This window comes from Physella acuta, unplaced genomic scaffold (genome assembly GCF_028476545.2).
Source record: "Physella acuta isolate Inbredline_101_S28 unplaced genomic scaffold, ASM2847654v3 ptg000315l, whole genome shotgun sequence".
Classification (NCBI taxonomy): Eukaryota; Metazoa; Mollusca; class Gastropoda; family Physidae; genus Physella; species Physella acuta.
This window is the reverse complement of record NW_026731834.1, coordinates 541,934-565,324: the sequence shown is the minus strand read 5'-3', so window position 1 is coordinate 565,324 and position 23,391 is coordinate 541,934. Positions and strand designations below refer to the sequence as shown.

The following is a 23,391-nucleotide window of genomic DNA, read 5'->3' as shown; positions in this document are numbered from 1 at the left end:
ACGATGTAATGTTAAGTTTACAGTTTTAACAAATACAGACTTACCTAATTCTTTTCATATTCTGTCTTTAATGATATGGATAACTAAAGTGTAGAGTGTAGAGCTTTATAGAGCAAAATTATTTATTGTGTAAGTTGTCATAAATATCTGTATAGGTCATGAGTATTATTTGTTATTGTTGTAAATAACGAGAATATGAATTTCTATTATTTTACCATGATTTCTCTTGTTTTTTGTTACAACATTCAGGAGATGGGGGAGGGGGTGTTATGATACGTGGCGCAATATTTATTTTGAATGTATGGAAAACGTGTTAGTTTACGTTAGCTTTATCTTTATTTATTTTTATTTTGTGGAACAAGATGAACGGAACGTTGCAGTGAAGGGAGGGGTAGGTCTGACATTTTGTGAAGACACGTGACATCAGGCTGTTGTGGCATAAAAATAATCTAAAATAGTGTGTCGTTATTCAAAGACTGTCACAATCCATATAAAACAGTATAGCAAATCGGTAAACAACCCCGAACATGATTTGATTAAATAAAAACGTCTTCGATTCTAGAAACAAATATCTACAGTCTAAGGGAAATAATAGGGGAAAAAAGAAGTTAAATTAACATTTTTGGAGTTGCTTCCCCTATATCATAAATTTGTGTAACTTGGAAGTGTAACAATGCGTAATTGTAATGCATTTTAGATCTAGATACTAATTAGATTCTTGATCAAAACTATAATGATCCATGATGTTACACATGTTTTAGTTACTCCATCCCCATGAATTGGTGGCTAAATAAAATGACGTTGAACATAGTCAACTAGCGTTTTGTTATAGTTATGGAATTTGTCGTGTCATGAATGTTGTCTGCTATTTTTGACAACTCCGTACTGCAAGTCATTGCCAGGTTAATATTTTGAATGGAAATTCTCAACCAAGTCTAGATCTATGGCCCAATATATAGATCTAGATCTAGTTATGTAGTACTAGACTCAGTGTACGCAGAACACTGCTGAAATCTAAGTCAGTAGGGTCATGCAAATGCTGTCAATAAATAAAAGGGGATTGTGTGTGTAATGTGTAGTGCAGTGTGTCGTAGACTAAATGTCGTCCACGGATTTTTGTAGTTTGTGGTAAAGCAATACTCAGTACCCAATTCATTAAATGGGAACTAGAGATCTAGATTTCGGATCTTTACTAAGGCTGAGATTAAATTAAAAACACTGACAGGTAAGCCGAGTTCTAAAAATATTAAAATACATTCATAGATTCATGAAACTTGTAAGAATATCTTTTGTTCTTTGCTCTTTTAAAAGATTAAAGCTTAGGATTTTTAACAATTGCAATTAACTTATACATTTTATAATTTATATAATATTAGGCCGCTAGAACCATATAGTTATAGTAAAAGTAGTATAGTAGTATAGTAGATCTGATTATAGTAGTATATTATAGTATAGATTTACATTAGGGTTTTTTTTTATTCTATATAAAAATATTGAATGTAGATCTAAATGAGTTAAATAAAATATAATGTGATGTGTAATTTGCTCCCCTGGTCATATATTGTTGCATGTACTACTAGCCATTGTCACACTACCAACTCCTAGTCATTTAGTGTCACATTTAGCACTAGTCACATATTGTCACATTTACCTGCCCTAGTCACTCATTGTTACATTTACCCATAGTCACATGTTGTGACTTTAACCCTAAGTCACATATTGTTACATATTACTGCAATTCATAAATTGTCACATTTACTCCTAATCACATATTGCCACATTTACTGCAGTCACATATTGTCACAAATGTCCGTAGTGACATATTTGTCACACACCTACAAATTTCACACATTTTGCCTGTAGTCACATTAGTTTAAATAAATAATGAATATTTTTTTCCTGCCTCTCGTACAATTTATTTCACCCTCTTAAATTGTCACACATTGTCACAAAATTTGAACACACATTGTCACAAAATTTGAACTGAACCACTTCTACCACATTACTAATAAAGATCGTCAACTAATATTATCACTACAATATGACTAAAATGACATCCAACTACACACTAAAACATAGTATTTGTTTAAAACAACCCCTCCAGCTACCTTTTAGTTTTACATATATTAGCATAATGATCAGCAATCTTAAACAATGCATATATTATCTTCATTTGAGTTAGGAAATGTGAAGTTAGTATTGTAGGTTTTGGAGGCATTGAGATACAATTTTTCCATCACTACAGTTGTTTTATTATGGAAGATGTAGAAAGTCAGGATGAGGAAACACATTTATTAATCCAACCAAAAGATCTACCAAATGGTGAGTTAATAGAGACAAAGAAGATTTGTCTTTTACTTACTTTACAATACTGTATTTTGAAGATTTTAAAAGCAAAACCTAATTTAATTTGGATAATTAATTTTGGTATTTATTTTAATATATATATTATATAGTTTATATAGAATGCATACTACTAGTCTACTAGTGGGAGTAGTGGTAGTAAATGTAGTAATTAGCCTGTCATCCAGCTAGGTAATAGACCATTGACAGGAGCTTTCAAGGCAACTTGATAGAGATTATTTCTAAGATCTTTACTAGCTGCCCCTAATTAGCTTTAGCAATAAATATCTTTCTTGTTTCTTCCCTTATTTTGTATTATTAAGTGATTCTTATAAGAATCTAATTAATTCATAAACACTACACAGTAAGTATCTGTTGATTATGAATACCAGAATATGTCTTGAAAAAGCACCAATGGTGCTTAGGTGAATTAGAATGTAAGCAAAGATGTATTCATGATACTATTACTAAAAAAAAATTTACTACTAATAAAGTGTTTACAAACAAAGGCAAAAAACAAAAAATATTTTTTGAATGTTCAGTAGTTAGATCTATAATAAGTTTTTAAAAAATGATATATATATATATATATATATATATATATATATATATATATATATATATATATATATATATATATATATATATATATATATATATATATATATATATATATATATATATATATATATATATATATATATATATATATATATATATATATATATATATATATATATATAGTCAAGATTTATGTAGTCAGGATAAGTAAAATAAAAATGAATGCAATGCTAATATTTTTTTAAATTAGCCTACAGTTTTTTAAAAAAATAAACAAATTTAGGCCTATCTTTTTAAAATACATTTTTTTTGGCAGTCACAAATCTTTAAAATACCAAAACATTTGTTAAAGTTTGATCATCACAGTGAAAGTGTCTTTTATAAACTTGTGAATAAAGTAAGTCCTGAGGGCGTAGTGAGTTTAATTTATATGCAAAGGTAAAGGACATCTTGATCAATATTATACATCAGTAGTGAATGATCAGGGGCCTGTCTACTGTAAGCTTTATTTTATATGAAGACACTTTTACAAGCAGACATCTTGAGTGTGTATGAGTGTGTATGATAAATTTTATATAAAATATTCACCATTGGACTGTAATTTTAATTTACCAAGTTAAGTGTTTTTATTTGTAGGCCTGTTCAGTGTTCTTCTTTTTTCTCAGTGGGGGCTCTTGAAATAATTTTGGGGGGGGGGGGGGACACTGTTAAAAGTATATATTTTCTGTATGAATTTCATTTCGTTCGGGGTGGGGGGGGGGGGAGAAGAGATGCCTGGAAGAAGCTCTGGGTCTGTTACTTAAATATTTTATTCTTAATTTCTCCCACCATTTGTTTTTTATTTACCAGTATATATGCAACAATTTTTTTATTTTCATTTAATATTTATTTTATAAACTGTTTATTTTGAAAAGCATAATTCATTATTAATTCTACTAGATTCAAGTGCTTTACACCTTACTTAACCTCTCTGCTAGAATATACAAATTTAAATATATAAAATTATAACTGTCCATTATGACAACTACAAAAACTAGAATAATTACATTAACTTATTTAAATCTTATGTTTTTAATACCTTTTTTATATATATCGAGATTTTGTTCGTTTTAGGCCATAAAAAAAATGGAACAATCTCCCACAGACAAGTGTCAGTTACTGATGGACCTGTCAATCTCACATACACTTCCTTTGTTGACTTTACTACCTCCTCAAACAAAAGTCTGGAGCAGAAGTTTAGACTCTTTAGGCTGTCCTACAAGAAAAAAATGGTTGTGGGCCTCTTGATTTTGTCCATGTTTTCCAGTGGGTGTGGCTTCTCCCTGATGGCACCATTTTTTCCTCAAGAGGTAATGATTGGTCAGTTTTGTTAATGGGCAGAGGGTAATGGATTGGTCAGTTTTGTTAATGGGCAGAGGGTAATGGATTGGTCAGTTTTGTTAGTGTACAGAGTAGTGAGGATATAGCAGAAATAACAATCATAATTGCATGTGAAGCATGTCTTCATTAAGCTTTTGTTTATTTTTTTAATAGAGTTAGTTACAGTTACAGATAAGGACATGCATCTACATGCATAGTCTGTGTGATGATAGTTATATTATTTTAATAGGAGCAGCATTCGCATAACTCTGTGGCTAGAATGTCTATGTACAGTGGGGGCAGAATGTCTATGTACAGTGGGGGCAGAATGTCTATGTACAGTGTGGGCAGAATATCTATGTACAGTGTGGGCAGAATGTCTATGTACAGTGTGGGCAGAATGTCTATGTACAGTGTGGGCAGAATGTCTATGTACAGTGTGGGCAGAATGTCTATGTACAGTGTGGGCAGAATGTCTATGTACAGTGTGGGCAGAATGTCTATGTACAGTGTGGGCAGAATATCTATGTACAGTGTGGGCAGAATGTCTATGTACAGTGTGGGCAGAATATCTATGTACAGTGTGGGCAGAATGTCTATGTACAGTGTGGGCAGAATATCTACTTTTCAGTGTGGGCAGAATGTCTGTTCATGGACTGGGTAGAATGTCTATTTACTATATCAGGGCAGAATTTTACATTATGCTACACTTATAATGACTGTTTGAAATAAATTTAACTGGTCATGTTCAACCACTAGTACAAATAAACAGATAAAAGTAAATGCATGCATTGATCTGTTGTTTACAAAATCCTTTACACTCCATTCCAGGCAGAAAAGAAAGGTGTCTCTAACACAGTCACAGGTTTCATCTTCAGTTCATTCGAGTTCATGATCTTCATTTCATCTCCATTCTTTGGTAACTATGTAAGTGATTACACGACCTTTATTTCTTCTCTATTCTTTGGTAACTATGTAAGTGATTACACAACCTTTATTTCTTCTCAATTCTTTGGTAACTATGTAAGTGATTACACAACCTTTATTTCTTCTCAATTCTTTGGTAACTATGTAAGTGATTACACAACCTTTATTTCTTCTCAATTCTTTGGTAACTATGTAAGTGGTAAGAATTTGTATTAATGTATCTAAATAGAAAAAGAAAACAAAAACATTACTTTTATTGATAAAGAAAGTGTTTTTTGTTTCCTTCCCTTTCATAATAAAAGTCCTTAAGGTAAATGGAGCAAGGTTACTTTGACCTCAGCTCATAAAGGGATTGTGTGGTTTTGATAAGAGTGTTAACATATTGACTTATGTTATTTTGATAAGGGTCTTAGTGTATTGACTTACATTGTGCCCGGGAGGGAAGGGGGGAACTTGAAATGTCCATGGGTGTGGGTAGTGAAAGTGTGTTCAGAAGGAGATACTTTAAAGAAACTTAGTGTATGGTGTATTGTTTTTTTGTTTTGAAAAGAAATGCTGAAGCCACAAATATATAGTTGATATACAACAAATAACACTGATTAAATAAATAGATAAAGAGTTAATTAGTGGGGAAATGATATAGTCAATATGAACAAAAATAACACAAAGAACATATGCATTAAGTAATGGCTGAAACAAAATGAAATTAAGGGAAGTAATTCTACATTGTAGTGTAATTTATTTTAAAAAGGTTACTTATTTGTTAATTTTATTCTATTTTATTCATTGTCTGTACTCTTGTAGATGATCGGGACTGTTAATCAGTTTTATTTAATTAAACTGGCTTCTATTAGTGTGCCAAGATTGCTAAATATCTAAATGAAAGTATACCTGAATATACCTGAATTTCTAATTAAAACCATCATCCTCCTAGCTGACCTGACATGGACAACAATTTTAAATTAATTATTCTGTCTTTATACAGCTGACCAGGATTGGACCCAAGTTTATGCTAGTGTCTGGTCTGTTGGTTGCTGGAAGCTGCTCCATCTTGTTTGGGTTAGTTCCCTTTTTTAAAATGGTATTTTTTTTTGAAAGGGTTGAAGGCCCTACAGTTTTGCAACTTGTCAATTAGATAGACCTGTTTTTTTGAAATTCTATAAATTTGTATGTGTGAGTTTTTTTACTTAAAAAACCTGTTCAATTTCCATTTTTAGGTCTCCTAAAAATAATACATACTTTGCTTTTTTACTGTCTATAAGTAATTTATAGTTGTATCATATTATGACTTACAAGGAAAAATGGTATCTGACATTAAATGGAGGGAGTAAAAATCACTGATATAAGAAATAATCCCCCCCCTCCCCAAAAAAAAATTCATTATATTTCAGAGCAAAACTGATGAACTGTTGTACATATAAATGACATTCTACATAGAATACTATAAATTGATAACATTCTGTATATCACAAACATAGCCTACAATAAAACCTTCAGTTCTTGATTCTCTAAATAATTCATAAATATATTTTTTCTACTCGATTCTAGCACCTTAGACCGATGCCCACCTGGATTACCTTTCATCGTTGTTTGTTTTGCTTGTCGTTGTGTCGAGGCTCTGGCTGCGTCAGCTTTTATGACATCGGGTTTTGCAATCATCTCCAATGAGTTCCCTCAAAATGTTGCCACTGTTTTTGTGAGTTAAACACTGCAAATCTTTTAGATGTTGTTTAGTTACTTTACTTTCTAAGATGTTATTTAGTTTTTAAATAATAAGCCAACTACTTTTAAGACCATCAATTTTTGACAAAGGAAACACACACAGACTGTAAATGCTGGTGTTTTAAAATAATGCAGCTTCACATTTTTGTAATTTAAAAAAAAAAAAACAATAACCAATTAAAAGAAAAACATATATCAATTTTTTTAGTTTATCATTTTTAATATTTTTAAAATTTTAAAACCTTTAAATTCAGTCAATTATAAATAAGGGACAGTTATTTTATTTATTGTAAAAAACTTAAAAATATTCTTAGCTATCAAAATATGAATTTATAAAGACTTGAAAACCTGACATTTGAAATAAAGTTAATCTGTTTCTGTCACTTATCCTGGGAGTGTGGTAAACATTTGCTATTATTTATGTTTTTCTTAACATGACCAATACAAATCTTTGAATACAGATACCTTCTATTGCCATAAGTGATGTATACAATATACTTTCAATAGCTTAAAATATCATTGTTAGCCTTGGTTTACATTGCAGGCGTTGCTTGAGATGGCTGATGGGATAGGTCTCATGACAGGCCCTGCTCTGGGAGGTTTTTTATACCAGGTAGGGGAGATAAAAAATGTGCTGGTAGTGTTAATTAAATGTATACAAAAGGGAGGTAGTTTTGACAACTATCAACCTCTCTCAGTAAATAATATTTACCCACCATTACATTGTATAAAACAAAAACAAAATATGAGAAGTAAAACGGAACACAGATATATTACAAGGAAAAATAAAGATAAGTAAAACAAAAATCCTTATTCTATTCAGGCAAGCTCTGGGTCATTATGCTGATAGCTATTTACCCAAATATTTTTAGCTTCAGGACTATTCGCCCAAAAGACTTACTACTCAAAGAGCCCACATCCCAAAAGCCAGTTGCTCAAAAGCTGGTTGCACAAGAAATATTTATACATTGCACCTGCCATGTTAGTTTCACTTTTCCTGTTTGGTGTCACATTACCACCTAGTGATATCACCACCTATTGTTTAACACCAAATATATATTTAACATTATCTCAGAAAATTTTGAAGGCTTACTAAATTATTGTCATTTGAAATATTTAAACCACAAGAACAGCACCCACCTATTCAAAAAAGTGTAAACTAAAAAGCATTCTGGGATATCTAATGTTCTATTTTAAACCTCTTTTAGGTAGGAGGATATGGGTTGCCTTTCTTTGTTGTTGGAACTCTTATTATACTCACTGGGATTGGTATATTCATGTTTCTTCCTAAACCACAAGGTAACACTTTTTAAAATCTTTTTTTGGTTATTGGTCAGTTTATTAGGTGAATAGTTAATCAGCCCAAGATGTATTTTGTTTATCTGTAATTATGGTCACAGTAATAAGAATATTTAGTTTCTTCCTAAACCACAACAGAAAGTTTTAATCAGGATATTTTGTTTCATCATTTATATTCTTCATTCATTTCATTAAACTTTTGGATATAAGTCGGTGTGTTGGGTATTGTATTGGGTATTGTAAGTCTGATATTAAGGTACTTGTAAGTGTTGTACAGAAGCTTTGCCTGTCTTTTGATATGTGTACTTCTTAAAAAAAAACAATTCTCAGTCATAACACCATTGATAACATTGTCTTTCAACATTTATCACATTTATATTTATGTATTGTATTACATAAAAAACTACAACATTTATGATTGTAATGTTCTGTTCTTAACATCAAGACCAGTTGAAGATTTACATAGTAACTCTCTTTCAGAACTGGAGAAAGAAAGAAAAACAAGTTTCCTGTCTTTGTTGAAGAGTCCAATGGTCTGGTTCACTGGACAGAGCATCATGATGTGTTCTCTGGGCATTCTTTTCCTTGACCCCACACTGGCCAAACACTTGGAGCAGGTAATTTAATTATTTTAAATATTTTAATCTGACTGGTCATTACCATAAATGGTCAGATAACCAGGATCAAATTTTTTTAATGGTAATAAAAAATCATTACTGTTCTTTTACAATTGTTTTCCTGAAGCTAAAAAAGGGTTATACATTTTTTTTTAAATTTAGTATTACTAGGCATATTTAGTATACAGATATTCATCATGTAATTGTGACACATATCACAATTATCACTATTGGGGCTCATGTTCTATTTTTGTTTTTGCTGACCTTGGACAGGATTGTCCCTGTGTTGCATGACTATATAATTTCTCTTTAAGATCTTTAGCAATTTAATTTATTATTTATATCTCTCTGCTTAATATAATAAAATAATAGGAACTTCGTGAAAAAAACCCAGATAATTTAAACAATTTAAACATTGACATTCATTTTTTTTCTATTACAAAAAATAATAAAAAACTCCATGAAAAAAAAACAGAGAATTTAAACAATTTAAACATTGACATTCATTTTTTTTCTATTACAAAAAATAATAAAAAACTCCATGAAAAAAAAACAGAGAATTTAAACAATTTAAACATTGACATTCATTTTCCTTCTATTAGAAAAAATAATGAAAAACTTCATGAAAAAAAAAACCCAGAGAATTTAAACAATTTAAACATTGACATTCTTTTTTCTTCTATTACAAAAAAATATAAAAAACCTCATGAAAAAAAACCCAGAGAATTTAAACAATCTAAACATTGACATTCTTTTTTCTTCTATTACAAAAAATAATAAAAAAACTTCATGAAAAAAAAAGAGAAATTAAATAATTTATAAACATTGACATTCTTTTTTCTTCTATTACAGTTTAATTTATCAACAGGTATTATTGGGCTAATATTTTTTATAACACCATGTCTGTATGCAATAACCTCGCCAATATGGGGATACATTAGTGATTCTAAGGTATGTATCTGCTTTGTGTGGGACTTTGACTAAAAAGACAGTTTATGAATTATTTTCACTAAAAAAAGCTTTTAGTAGGTCACATGGAAAGTTTATTTAGGTTTTGACACTTCCAGTTTTGAAAGCTACATATAAAAATAATGTTAGTCTTGCGCTCTTATTCAAATTACTTTGCTATTATGGGCCTACTATACTTAATTAAATGTAAGTACAGTAATTGTCTTTCACATCAGTTCTATGGTATCACTGATTTTACCCAACTCGAATGGGTACTTGTATTTAAAATGGGCAGGGGAAAGTGAGAGAGGGAAGACAAATTTTATGACAATTATGGCTGGCAAAATTATTTGACATGTGTAATTAATGAAACCTGTAACATGGAACAATGAAAACAACCTCCAAATCCTTACATCCACCCCAGGTGACAGAAAAAATGTATACTCAGACGACTAAATTAAAAAAGTAGATTTTTTTTTTAAAAGTTCAATTTTGCAACATTAGTTTAATTTGTTTTGTGGTTCCATGATACAATTTTTTATTTCCAGAATATCAATGGTTCATTGATCACACTGGGCAACTTGATGTGTGGGATTGGTCTCATTATTGTTGGACCCAGCCCTTACCTCCCCTTTCTACCTAGGTGAGTCATCACTTTACATTAGTCATGTAGATCTAGTTGTGCATTGAAATCTAAAGCCTAGTTAAAAGATATCACTGTATCGTCACAACTTATTTTACGTGGTACTTTAAGGTTAAATTTAGTGAATTTGAATGTTTTGGATTGGGTTAAGTACAATCCTACCTCCTTGATAAAAATAATTCAATATTATATGAAGATAAATGAAAACTCAAAACATTTTCATAGAGGTATAATTAACTTTGACTCGTAATATAATTAATAAGTCACCAAATATAAAATGTAATTAGGCAGACCATGATAATTGATATTTAAGTCAGCTCAGGTAATCAATTCATTATAGATTATAATTAACTTTGACTGGTAATATAACTAGCAAGTCACCAAATGAGATATGTATATAGAAACAATTCATATAATAGGCGAACAATGATATTCAAGTCAATTCAACAATGTTAATTTTAATAACATAATTCTTTGTTGCAAGTATTAGACATGTTTGATAATAAAAATACAACTTCTCTTTACAGTGAATTGTGGGTAATTATCATAGGCCTCGTAATATTAGGAATGTTCTATGCCTTGGCTATTGTTCCTGCACTGAACTGTTTGCTGATTGGTGCAGTGTAAGTCATTGAGAACTTTCTTTGTTAATGTTTATTGCTAAATTATTTTTGTCTAGAGAAATAACTTATTTCTGAATTGCCTGCAGCCACTTAAATTGCTTATGATTTAGTTTTATCTTAGAATTTTATTTTTAGTTCATGTTACATAGTTTCAATATTAAAACATTTTTGATTAATGGAAAATGACATCTTTTAATTTTATCAAATGGGGGATAACTTACCATTAAATTTCATGTTCAATTCTAAAATATGAAATATTTGCTAACCTGAAATAAGGTTTCATAAATAATTAAAAAAGTGTTTTAAGAGGATAGTTATTAAAATAATACCTTATTCTACCATATACCTGTTACACTCAGAATTCTTGAAATTGCAAAAAAAAATATGTAAGGGAATTAACTGTTGCTTAAACTTGTATCCACAGGGAAGTTGGTTTTGAAAACAATATTGACACATATGGTGTTGTTGTTGGTTTGTTCAATTCAATCTTTTGCCTTGGGTAAGTCTAGACTCACACTTTGATGTATAAATATAAAAAAAATGATACATTAACTCAGCAAAATCTAAGTGTAGCACATAAAAAAGGGAGATAACAACAAAAAAACATTGTATTTATCTTACAGTTCCTTCATTGGTCCCATGCTTGGTGGTGTTCTGATTGAGGAAATGGGCTTTCGTTATGGTGCTACGCTAATTAGTGGTATTTATTTTTTTGTGGTGAGTAGCTTGTCAGTTATGTAAGTGTCTTGTAGTGACTTAGAACAAAGGCCTCTGACAATTCTTCTTCTTCTTCTTCGTTCTTAATTTTTGATTATGGTGGAGGAATTAGACAACAAGTCCAACTTCATGGACAAACCGGACTGTGGTTTCCAGTTTGTCAGGTGTCCCATATAATTTTTCCCTGAGTGGGGTGGGCTGGGGCCAGTGTCTGCCTCTTGCCTGGCTATACAGAGTACAATCCTGGAGTACGTGCTCCGTGTTTTCCGGGGCCTTGCCACAAGGGCACATTTCGCTACACCCAACCTTCAGTTTTTTGTGCATGTGTTGATTTAGTCTGTTGTGGCCTGTTCTAAGTCGAAAGATTATGTATTGTTGTTTTCGTGTTAAATTGTAATAGCCGTCGTCTTTAATGTAGTGAGGGTGTGTGACAGACCACATTTGCGTTTGTTTGTGTTTAATTATTCTTTTTATTTCTTTTGGGTGTAGCGAAATTTCCGGTTGTGGTTTCTTTCCCCCAATTTTTGCCAGCTGGTCTGCGATCTCGTTACCCTGGATCTGGCAGTGGCCCGGGATCCACTGCAGCACAATTCTGCTGCAGGTATTTTTTAGCCTCTCTAGTGCTGTCATGAGTGTTTGAATATAGGCCTCCGGATTTTGTAGGGATTGCAGGACTGATTTGGCATCTGTAAGAAATACAATCTGACTATTCGGTGATTCAGGGTGTTCTGACAGGAGGTTTGCTGCGTGTTCTAAAGCTTCTTTTTCTGCCCTAAAATTGTCGGATAGGCTGCCTGTGGCTATTGCCTTTTCCAGGCTTTTTCCGCTTGGCCATTCAATAAGGATGCCAGCCCCGCCGTTTTTTGTGGCATCTTCAGCTGAGCCATCTGTGAAAACTCTAATCCAGGTATTGCTGGGGTACTGATCCTTAATGTGTTTATTTGTTATTTTCTTAAGTTCTTCTAGATCATAGTCAGATTTTTTTCCTATGGTGTCTATTGAGTCAATAATGGTTAAGTGACAGTGGGAGATCCAAGGCGGGGAGAGGTTTTGAGTTTTTATTGCTTCAGGAATGATATTTTCGATTTCATATTTCTTTTTCAGATTCTTTGCTTCTTTGATGAAACTTGTTCTTTGTAGTCTGGTTGATGGACTGGGTTTCTGGAGTTTTTGTTTTAGGTTATGGTTTTCCAGTGCCTCTAGCTTTGTGTAATGAGTGAGGATTTTTGATTCTCTTCTTTCTTCTATTGAGCTAAGAGCGGCTATTTCCTCCATAGCATTTATGGGTGTTGTTTTCATGGCTCCTGTCATTATTCTCAAACCAATGTTCTGAACTTTGTCAATTTTGCTAATATTTGTTTTTGCTGCTGAGCCCCAAGCCGAAGCACCATATTCTAACGTAGGTCTCACATAGCTGGTGTAGGTTTTTTTCAGGATGTGGTGATTTGCTCCCCAGTCTGTTCCTGCCAGTTTCCTCATTAGATTAAGTCTTTTGATCCCATTATTTTGTGTGTTTTCTATTTGTTTTCTCCAGGTAAGTCGAGTGTCAAAAGTGACTCCTAGGTATTTGGGGTGGTCATTTTTTTCTAGCTCTTGGTTTTCTAGGGTAAGTTTCATTTTTTGATGTTTAGTTGATAAGGTGAAGATTGAATAAGTTGTTTTCTTGGTATTGATGGATAAGCCCCAGTTTTTGGTCCATTTGCCGAGCTTGTCAAGTGTTTCTTGAAGACGAAATTTTGAGGTACCAATATATTCCTCTGTGCTGATTAGTGAAAGGTCGTCTGCAAACATGCTTCTTTTTACTCTCCTTGGGATGTTTTCATTTAAGTCATTTATATAAATGAGGAAGAGAGTAGGAGACAAGACTCCTCCTTGAGGGACTCCATTTTTTATAGTTACTGTGTGACTTCTTTTTCCTTGCATGGAGACTGATGCTTTTCGGTTGCTTAGGTAACCTTTTATCCAGTTTAGCATGTTATGAGATACTTGATGGTTTATTAGCTTTAGAATTAAGCCTTGCTCCCAAACCTTGTCAAAGGCTTTTTCAAAGTCGACCCACACTATTGAGGTTGGTTTTTTTTCTTGAAAGCCATCTTCTATTTCCTGAGAAATGAAGGTGATTTGGTCTTCAGTAGATCTGCACTTCCTGAAGCCTGCCTGTTCGTCTGCTAGTAGATTGTTCGATTCTAGAAACCAGGTCAGTCTGTTGTTTACTACTCTTTCCATCAGTTTACAAACGCAGCTTGTTAAACTTATTGGGCGATAGCTATCGACTTTGTTCCTGGGTTTTCCTATTTTTAGAACAGGTATCATGATTGCTTTTTTCCAAATATTTGGGATTTTCCCAGATTTCCAGCTTGCATTAAATATTTGGAGCAGTTTTTTCTTAGCATTGGGGCCCAAGTGCATGAGCATATCATTTGAGATTTTGTCAGGGCCTGGAGCTTGCTTAAGTTTGAGGAGCTTCATTGCTTCTCCGAGCTCCTTCTTGCTAATTCGAGCTACCATTCCAGTGGAGGAGGGGGGAGAGACTTTCTGTAGTTTTTCTTTAACTTCAGTTTGATTTTTAACCTCTTCTACTCTATGGTGGCTGATATTTATTTGTCCCACTTTGCTGAAGTGGGTTATAAATTCTTTTGCTGCATCCTTTTCTGTTTTGATCGTGTTTTCAATGTCGATGACTATGGGAGTAGCTCTGTTTTCTTCTTGGTTTAGCCTTTTTGCAATACTCCATAGTTTATGACCATCTCTATCTACATTGAGGTGTTCTGTTTTTTCTTGCCAGCTTTTCCTCAATGCAGTTAGATACTTTTTTCTAAAGACTGCGTTTGCTGATTTTAATTTTATGTTATTTTCTACAGTGGGATTTTCTTCAACAATGTTTCTAGCATCAATTGTCTCGTCATGGAGTATCTGGAGGTCTGGAGTCCAGTTTGGGATATAATTTTTCCTTGCTCCCCTTGGAATAGATTTTTTGGCTGCTAACAGAACTGCTTTTGAGAAGGCTGTGTATGACTTGTTCACCTGTTTGGTTTTACAGTTGATTGGTCTTGTGTAGGAGTCTGTGAGGGAAGAGAAGAGCTCCCAATTAGCTTTTTTGTAGTTCCATCTAGGGCGGGGGTAGGCTTCAATTGGCCTGTTTGATGTTTCTATCTGGATCAGGATTGGTCGGTGGTCGCTCTGACAATAACTCCTGACAACTTCACCCACTGTTTTAAATTGATCTTAATAACCCTTCACGTAAAGTTTGTTGTTCATTGCAAGAACTTGTTTTTAAAATTTAAAATGAAAACAATTTCTAAAAATCTTTGGCAGATGGTTTGTTGCGGTGGATTTTTCCTGTGTCGACATTTCAAGGCAAGGTCATGTGGGACATTTATTTATGAAATGTTGAACACAGATGACGAATGTGTCAACAGTGACTACCTAACCATGTCTCAAGTATGATGTCCACTTAGGTTGGAGAGGATTAAAGTAAAGCTGCATTGTGGACAGTGGAACAATGTTGTCGAATGGTAGAACATATGACTGCAAACCTGAAAGTTTAAAGTTCGAATTCCGGTTCAAGTCTGTAAATGTCGCTTAGCCCACCTAGCTCTAATGGGTACCTAACTCATGTTAGGGAAAGTAAAGGCAGCTGGACATAGAGCTGACTACACTATCCCTTCATATTCCAAGGTCACAGAAACAGGTGGGCTCTACTTCACCTGCCCATTGACCATTAAGTTTGAAATGGAACATTACTTTTTCATTGAGGACAAGTCTTTCGTGCAGATCTATCAACAGTGAAGGATTTGGTGTATATTTTTACTCTATTTTCTAATCATAATTTATTAATCGTATGATACATTATTAAACTGAAAAATAATTGTAAATATTTAATTCATTTTACTGGTAATTTTACTTAGCAAGTTATTAATCTATAATACAATGTACATTTACAACAAACCGTACAAAAATTTCATACTCTTAAAAAAGTAAATGTCTCAAAGATGCAAATTATATACTCAAACAAATCTATTGCACAAAATCCTCTACCAACTTTTTACCATACTGTCTGTATAAGGCTGCATAATTTTTTTTTTTATAGGAGCATGTGTTACATATTGTTATTTAAATAAAAATGTAATTTTCAGTTAATATCATTTTTTTTTTAAAAATACTTGTGACAAATGTTTTTATTTAAGAAAAATGTTGAAGAACCCACCACTGCAACTATATTTTTTAATGTAAATAAAGTAACTCTCTCTTGTTATATGTTAATTGTTATACATTTTGTTGAAATAATACCTGAAGAGATGATCAAATTTTAGAATCAACACTTAACAATTTCAATTTTTTGTCTATTGAAATAAAATTCAATCAACTATTTAAGAAATTTTATTTTTCATTAAAAAAAATATATGACAAATATAAAATCAGTATTAAAATAAAATGAACATGTAAATTGCATTTAGTTCCTATTGTAAACACGAATATAAGCCTTCAATATTTAAAGCTATAGCCAATTGTTTTTTCTCCCTATCACATATTTTTTAATGACTCACAAATTTATTTATAAACAATTGTAAAAAAATAAGGATTTAAATTTAACAGTTTTATTTTAGTTTTTCTACCTTCATTTTGATTATATATTTTTTCTGTTAGAACTACTTTATGTCTAATTATCTAATTAGCTTTCCATTGTTTATACAGTTGTGAAATTCCTGCCCTGTGTATTTGTAGATTATTTAATGTATGTATTTTTGTATGATATATACAACAAAAATGACCACTAAAACATGCTGAACTCTGCTGCAGCTACAATTGTTTACATTGTGTTAAATTTACCACAGAATTTTAACATGTGCTCACAATTTTTACATTGACTTACAAGAATGTACATGCTATATTTATTTGAATAATGAAAACATGTGCGATGTATTGAATGTTGGAGATCTCATATACCTGATGTTTAAATTAGTTGATTGAAATGTGTGTATTTTTAAAAGAAGTTTTAGAAATGATCAAAATGATTTCTTGTAATATTTGTTATAGTTGTTATTTTTTAAATGGGTACATTTGTAACAATAAAACTGTGTGTATGTGATAGTGGGGAGGAGGAGTGTGACTAGGAAGATGCTAAAAAGATGCAATTAAAAATTTTAAATGATAGCACATATGTTAATCTATCTATATATATAATTCTCTTCATGGGAACCATATGAGACACCACGCAGCTTGGCCATCCCTACCCCAGACATGCCTACCGTCCCGCCAAAATCGGAACCGTTCCGCTTTTTTACCCTCAAAAGTAATTTGTTCCGCCGTTCCGACTTGGACTCGTTTTGTTCCGAATTCTTTTCGAAAATAATCAAAAAAGTTATTTAAAAAAAAGGAAAAAGAAAATTATCAGCAAAAATGCGAATTTCCCCCCAGAAAACGGAAGTGAACGGCGTTTCCTGTTTACTTCCGTTTCCTTGTTGAAAAATACCGAAACGTTCATTATCCGAGATCGGGGAATCCCCTCCAACGTCAAAAAAACGTGTTCAGTGCTTCAGAACGGAATATTCGGAAGAATTTCCTTTTATCAAAAAAAGGAATGAATTGCGAAACAAATGCTCATTGTGAGATTTGTAATTATGAGTTTAAAATAAAATATGGAGGAAAGTACGACATTACCAAGCACAATGCAAGTGCAAAACACGTGGAGCTAGCTAAGCTAGATCTAGTCAAACTTAGTCAAAGAATAAAAAAAAAGATGAATTGTTTTTTACTTCGACTAAGCCTAAAAAAATCAATCAATGATGTTATAAAAGCTGAAGATATGCTAGTTGATCTAGTTACTGAAATGAATTTGCCACTTGCTTCATTAGATAAATTTTCTAAAGCATTTATTTTAAACTAATGTTCAAATAAGATAAAGTTGCTAAACAATTTCAGTGTGGGAGATCGAAAGGACAGCCATAGTTAAAGAAATAGCTGCAAAATCTACAATGTCTTTAGCTTTAAGGATGAAATCGAGTCCTTTCACCATTTCTACAGATGATAGCAACGATTTTGGGAGCTGTAAATTATTTCCTATTGTAGTCAGGACTTTTAATCAAGATTCACAACTTGTAACTTCAGAATTGCTGTCTGTCCCAGTTTGTAAAGGTTCAGCTACAGGAGAGAATATATAATAAATATATTATCCTTTTTGACAATTTCTAAAGAATGAAACTAAAATTTCAGATTCTAAGCTGTAGTGCATATTTTTTAATACGCCGACTAACAAGGAAAGCATATAAAAAAGACTTGTGTGTTCGCTACAACAGCACTGTTTCTGAAAATCAACTGAACAGAGAAAGTTTACTAGAGTCCAGGGAGAGGGACTTGAATAAGGAAACAAATCAGCAGACAAAAGCTCAGAGTAGGTTATTTGTTAATTATTATAACCTATTATGCCAAAATAAGAAGCACATTTTGTTTAGTAAATATCTGCCACAGTAAAGTTGAAAATAATGCTTCATTTTTAATTAGTAGATATTTAGTTCTAATCATGATTTAAGATTTAGTTTATTGTCTGATAATTTGAACTGTTATTTTTGAGAAAATCTGGACACAGGGTTTTAAATTACTGAAGGGATATGGACACCTATTTGTCAGACAGAACATCCTGTAGACTTGAGATATAATCATTAATGGCTTTATTAGGCCAACTTATAGATATCTGTTCAAAATAATCTTACTGTAGACTTAATGTAGAGCAGTTGATGGTTAAACAAATAAGCACACCTATATGTATTTAAATTGATCTAGAATTGATTTAGAAACCATTTATTGTCTCATTCATAGGTCAACATGCAAATGGACAGATGTTTGAAAGACAGACCTCTGCCCATGTTTGATGTCTGTTTAACACTTTCCACCCATAGTACAAGTTTTTGTATATAAGGATGTATGTCTAGGAGATTCAAGGTAATCATGTTGATCAACACTAATTTTCTGTGTCTTGTTCGCATGCATATAGATGTATCAATAAACCTATGATTAGCAGGGTTGTGGGTTCTAATATTTCTTCCAACCTTAAAGTCCATAGGGGGCAAATAGAGTTTTTATTTAATTATGACTAATTAATCAATGGTTAATCTATTTCTATAAATCACAATAAAAGTATTTTTACTGCTTTAATCAGGATAAACATCCAGTAATTGTTTATTTTTATTTTTTTTTCCAAACAGGTTAGTCAGTGAGCTAGTAAAGAATTGTCCAGTTCTAGAGCACAAAAATGTCATAAAATCAGCACAATCTGTTTTAACTTCATTGTACTTTTATATGGAGTAAATTAGGCACAATCAGTAATAACATTAATTTTGTGGTAGTACGCGGGTTAAAAATTTGGCACAATTTGTGATAACATTATGTTGTGGCATTATAAGGGTTACAAATCTTGTACAATTAGTTATAACATTAATGTTGCAATAAAAGGGTTAAATTATGCACAATCACTGATTGAATCAGTGTTAAATATGGTTGTAGTGTTAATAGGGTGAATGAAATATGACATTAACATTTGAAATCACAAAAATCTTGTTTACAAATACTTTAATTGCTCAAATATTTAAAGTAAACTATCTTTGTACATGCCAATGCTTGAAAGATTTTTTCTACATAATAACTGGCTAAAATAATTTTAACTTACATGTTATGTACATGCTTATATTGTTTTCTACTCAAATTTGTTGTTTTATATAAAAATGTGATGAGATTTGTATACTGATAACTTATTTATACATTAATGTTAAATTTTAGAAAAATTTATCTTCTAATTAAAAAACCAACCAATATTAACCACTCTGTTATTTGATTAACATTGTTTTGTTTTAATTATGTTGACTTTAATAAAACAATACAACAAATGAAATCTTCATTTTGTATTTTTATAAGAATTAGTTTTAAAAAATCTAAATAAAAATGCTGCAAAATGTGTATTACATTGAAGGCTTGGAATATAAAATTTTAAGGAAACAGTTGTGATTTGAATAATAAATTGTATTTAAAATATTTGTATACATCTTACATAGTTCTAAAGAGTTTAAAAGAAATAATGTTTAGGCTAATTATGTCTGTATTATTTCTACATTTCTGAGAAGAATGGGATGGCGTGATTGAAGAAATAGCTTATGACTGTAAACTTATTTGGATTCCATGCTTTAGTCAGTAATCCAACCAGCTCTGATAGGTACAGTATCTGACTTAGGAAAGTAAAGGTGGCTGGTCACAGTGCTGACCACACCTTCCATTCATATGCAGAGGTCATGGCAGAGGCGTAGCGACCCTTCCCGGCGCCCGGGGACAAACTTTCGATTTGCACCCCCCCCCCCTCCTCCTCAAGATTTCGATTTGCACCCCCTCAAGCTTTCATTTTAATTTTCGACCCATTTTAGCACCCCCTAAGGTCGGCGCCCGGGGACATATGCCCCCCCCCCCCCGCGCTACGCTACTGGGTCATGGTAACAGGCGAAGTTCATCTTCCCAATGGACCACCAGGCTCTGTATTTCAAAATGAACTTTAATTTTGTTTTACATCGTAGCGAAACATTAGCTTACCAACCAGAGTTGAGATATTAGTATAGCCTTACTGCATTGAGCTAATGAACCGAATTTATTATTATAGTGTTAGTATTTTAATATTGTGTCTAGTTTAGTAAAATTAAGGGGCTAAAAATTAATTACTGCTATTTGATTATGCAGTTACAAGTAAGGGAAAAAAGGGACTAACATCCAATAGTTTTAAAGTGTACGCTGTTGGTATCGATACACCTAGAATCATAAAAACGTGTAGTCTGCTTGACCTGGGATCGGTATTGCACAATCACGATGTAATGTTAAGTTTACAGTTTCAGCAAATACAGACTTTCCTAATTCTACTCGTATTGTGTCTTTCATGATTTGGATAACTAAAGAGTAGAGCTTTATACAGCAACATTATTTATTATGTAAGTTGTCATACATATCTGTATCTGTCATGAGTATTATTATTTGTTATTGTTGTAAATAACGAGCATATGAATTATTATAATCTTGCTATGATTTCTCTTGTATTTGGTTACAACATTCACGGTGGAAATGGAGTGGGAGATGGGGGAGGGGTGTTACGATACGTGGCGCAACATTTATTTTGAATATATGGAAAACGTGTTAGTTTAGGTTAGCTTTATCTTTATTTATTTTTATTTTGCGGAATACGATGAAAGGAACGTTATAGTGAAGGGAGGGGAAGGTCGGACATTTTGTGAAGACATGTGACATGAGGCTGTTGTGGCATAAAAATAATCTAAAATAGTGTGTCGTTATTCAAAGACTGGCCCAATCCATATAAAACAGTATAACAAATCGGTAAACAACCCCGAACATGATTTGATTAAATAAAAACGTCTTCGATTCTAGAAACATATCTACTGTCCAAGGGAAGTAACAAAAAAACAACTTAAATTATCTTAGTTACTTCCCCTACATCATAAATTTATTTATATTACTTGGAAGTGTAACTTAATACGTTTTGGTTATTCCATCTCCATGAATTGGTGGAAAAATAAAATGACGTTAAACAATAAACATGGTCAACCTGCGTTTTGTTATGGAATTTGTCGTGTCATGAATGATGAATGTGGTCTGCTATTTTTGACAACTCCGTACTGCAAGTCATTGCCAGGTTAATATTTTGAATGGAAATTCTCAGCCAAGTCTAGACCTATGGCCCAATAATGCCCAATATAGATCTAGGATATTGCTAGATCTAGATCTAGATCTAGAACTCTAGATCTAGATTTAAGTCAGTAGGGTCATGCTAATGCTGTCAATAAATAAAAGGGGATTGTGTGTGTAGTGCAGTGTGTTGTAGATTAAATATCGTCCAGGGATTTTTGTAGTTGGTGGTAGAGCAATACTGAGTGAATATTGAAATTGAATAGATCTAGATATAATTATAATCAGTACCCACTTCATTAAATGGGAATTAGAGATCTAGATCTAGGATCTCTACTATTCTCTACTCAGGCTGAGATTAAATTAAAACACTGCCAGGTAAGCCTAGATTTAAATAATAATCATTAAAAAAGTTTTGAAAAACCCACGTTTTCTGATTGAACTAAAAAGTAGAAAATAAATACTATACATCACAATAATGCAAGCGATCACTCTACTATAAGCGATGAAAAACGTGGGGCGCCGAAGTAAAAATTATATTACTATTGATTAGATAATACTATTGACTTTTATTAGGGAGCTTGTAGAGAGTCAACAGTATTAGAAACTGTAAGAAAATCACGGCTCCCCACGTTTTTCATCGCTTATAGTAGAGTGATCGCTTGCATTATTGTGATGTATAGTATTTATTTTCTACTTTTTAGTTCAATCAGAAAACGTGGGTTTTTTAAAACTTTTTAATGATTATTATTTTCTACTTTTTAGTCTTTGTCTGTTTGTTTGCATTAAAATCTTGCTATCGATTTTATCTTTTCACTTTTTTTTTGGGTAAACGAAGACAACTCGTAAAAAGACAACTCGTAAAAAACGCGTTGTGTGAATACGTTACTGATTAGAACACATTTGAACCCGTGTCGAGTGGGATAGCAATCGTGTGCCCAACCACTCAACCATATCGTCTCCCCCATACTGGCCACCAGTTGTTACGGTTGTTTGTACACAAATTACAGTTACTGGGTTATGTCACTTTTTTCCCCACGTTTTTACTACAACGAGCCGACCCGCGGCGTATCATACGCCGCTATTTAGTTGATTTATTTTCTACTTTTCAGTAATTCATAATTTGTGAATTCGACAGTACCAATGCTGCCACTGAAAATATTTGCTTTAAAACACTAACCCCCCTCCTTTCCGCTAACCCCGACCCCCCCCCCGTGAAAGCAGCCTCCTCTTAGTTACCTCCTGTAAGTTTAAAGTCGGTTTTAAACTAAATTATCTGCCCCTAATAGCCGTCACTAAACCTGGCTGTACGGTTTGTAAACATTAACGTGACCACAGCTCAGCAGACAATGTGGGGGTGGGGTGGGGTGGTAGAGAGAAAGAGAGGGGACTGTAAGGAGGCGCTTGCAGCTTGTTTTCTAATGGCTCGCAGAGGAGAATTATATATATAGATTATATAGCGGTCTAAAATGCTCAATAAAATGTTTCCATTGATCAATTTAGTAATAATAACAATTGAATATTCTATGGTCATCCAAAAGAAAGCTTCCCTGAAAATTTCAGCGCGCTAGCTAACTGGGAAGTGCCAGAAATTTCGATCGCAAGATTTGATTGGAAAAACAAACAGAGAAAGCAAGTTAAAGAGGAAACTTGCTTTCTCTGTTTGTTTTTCCAATCAAATCTTGCGATCGAAATTTCTGGCACTTCCCAGTTAGCTAGCGCGCTGAAATTTTCAGGGAAGCTTTCTTTTGGATGACCATAGAATATTCAATTGTTATTATTACTAAATTTATCAATGGAAACATTTTATTGAGCATTTTAGACCGCTATATAATCTATATATATAATTCTCCTCTGCGTGGGAAAAAAGGATGATATTTCGAGTCGTCCCTTTGAATCCCGGTCAGAACGTCCCCCCGTCGTGGCCTCAACCAACCGGCGGGCTTGTTGCATTGAGTTAAAT

The 23,391-nt window shown here is 32.6% G+C and overlaps 1 protein-coding gene across 1 annotated transcript; it reads left to right on the top strand.

Annotated features, from left to right (window-relative positions):
* The first annotated feature begins 992 nt into the window (after positions 1-992).
* On the top strand, positions 993-15,575 carry LOC131940284 (MFS-type transporter SLC18B1-like). The gene is made up of 15 exons (XM_059298926.1): positions 993-1,225; positions 2,246-2,322; positions 4,018-4,253; positions 5,095-5,190; positions 6,176-6,249; positions 6,739-6,886; positions 7,457-7,525; positions 8,121-8,211; positions 8,692-8,828; positions 9,681-9,779; positions 10,325-10,419; positions 10,947-11,042; positions 11,467-11,541; positions 11,666-11,759; positions 15,075-15,575. The coding sequence occupies exons 2-15, from the start codon at positions 2,256-2,258 to the stop codon at positions 15,204-15,206; spliced, it is 1,509 nt and encodes a 502-aa protein (XP_059154909.1). The 5' UTR covers positions 993-1,225; positions 2,246-2,255; the 3' UTR covers positions 15,207-15,575.
* Positions 15,576-23,391: the final 7,816 nt, after the last annotated feature.

Coding starts and splice junctions, on each gene's coding strand:
- LOC131940284 (XM_059298926.1), top strand. CDS start 2,256: ATGGAAGATGTAGAAAGTCAGGATGAGGAAACACATTTATTAATCCAA. Junction 5,191..6,175: donor CTCCATTCTTTGGTAACTAT/GTAAGTGATTAC, acceptor GTCTTTATACAG/CTGACCAGGATTGGACCCAA. Junction 11,760..15,074: donor GTGGTATTTATTTTTTTGTG/GTGAGTAGCTTG, acceptor AATCTTTGGCAG/ATGGTTTGTTGCGGTGGATT.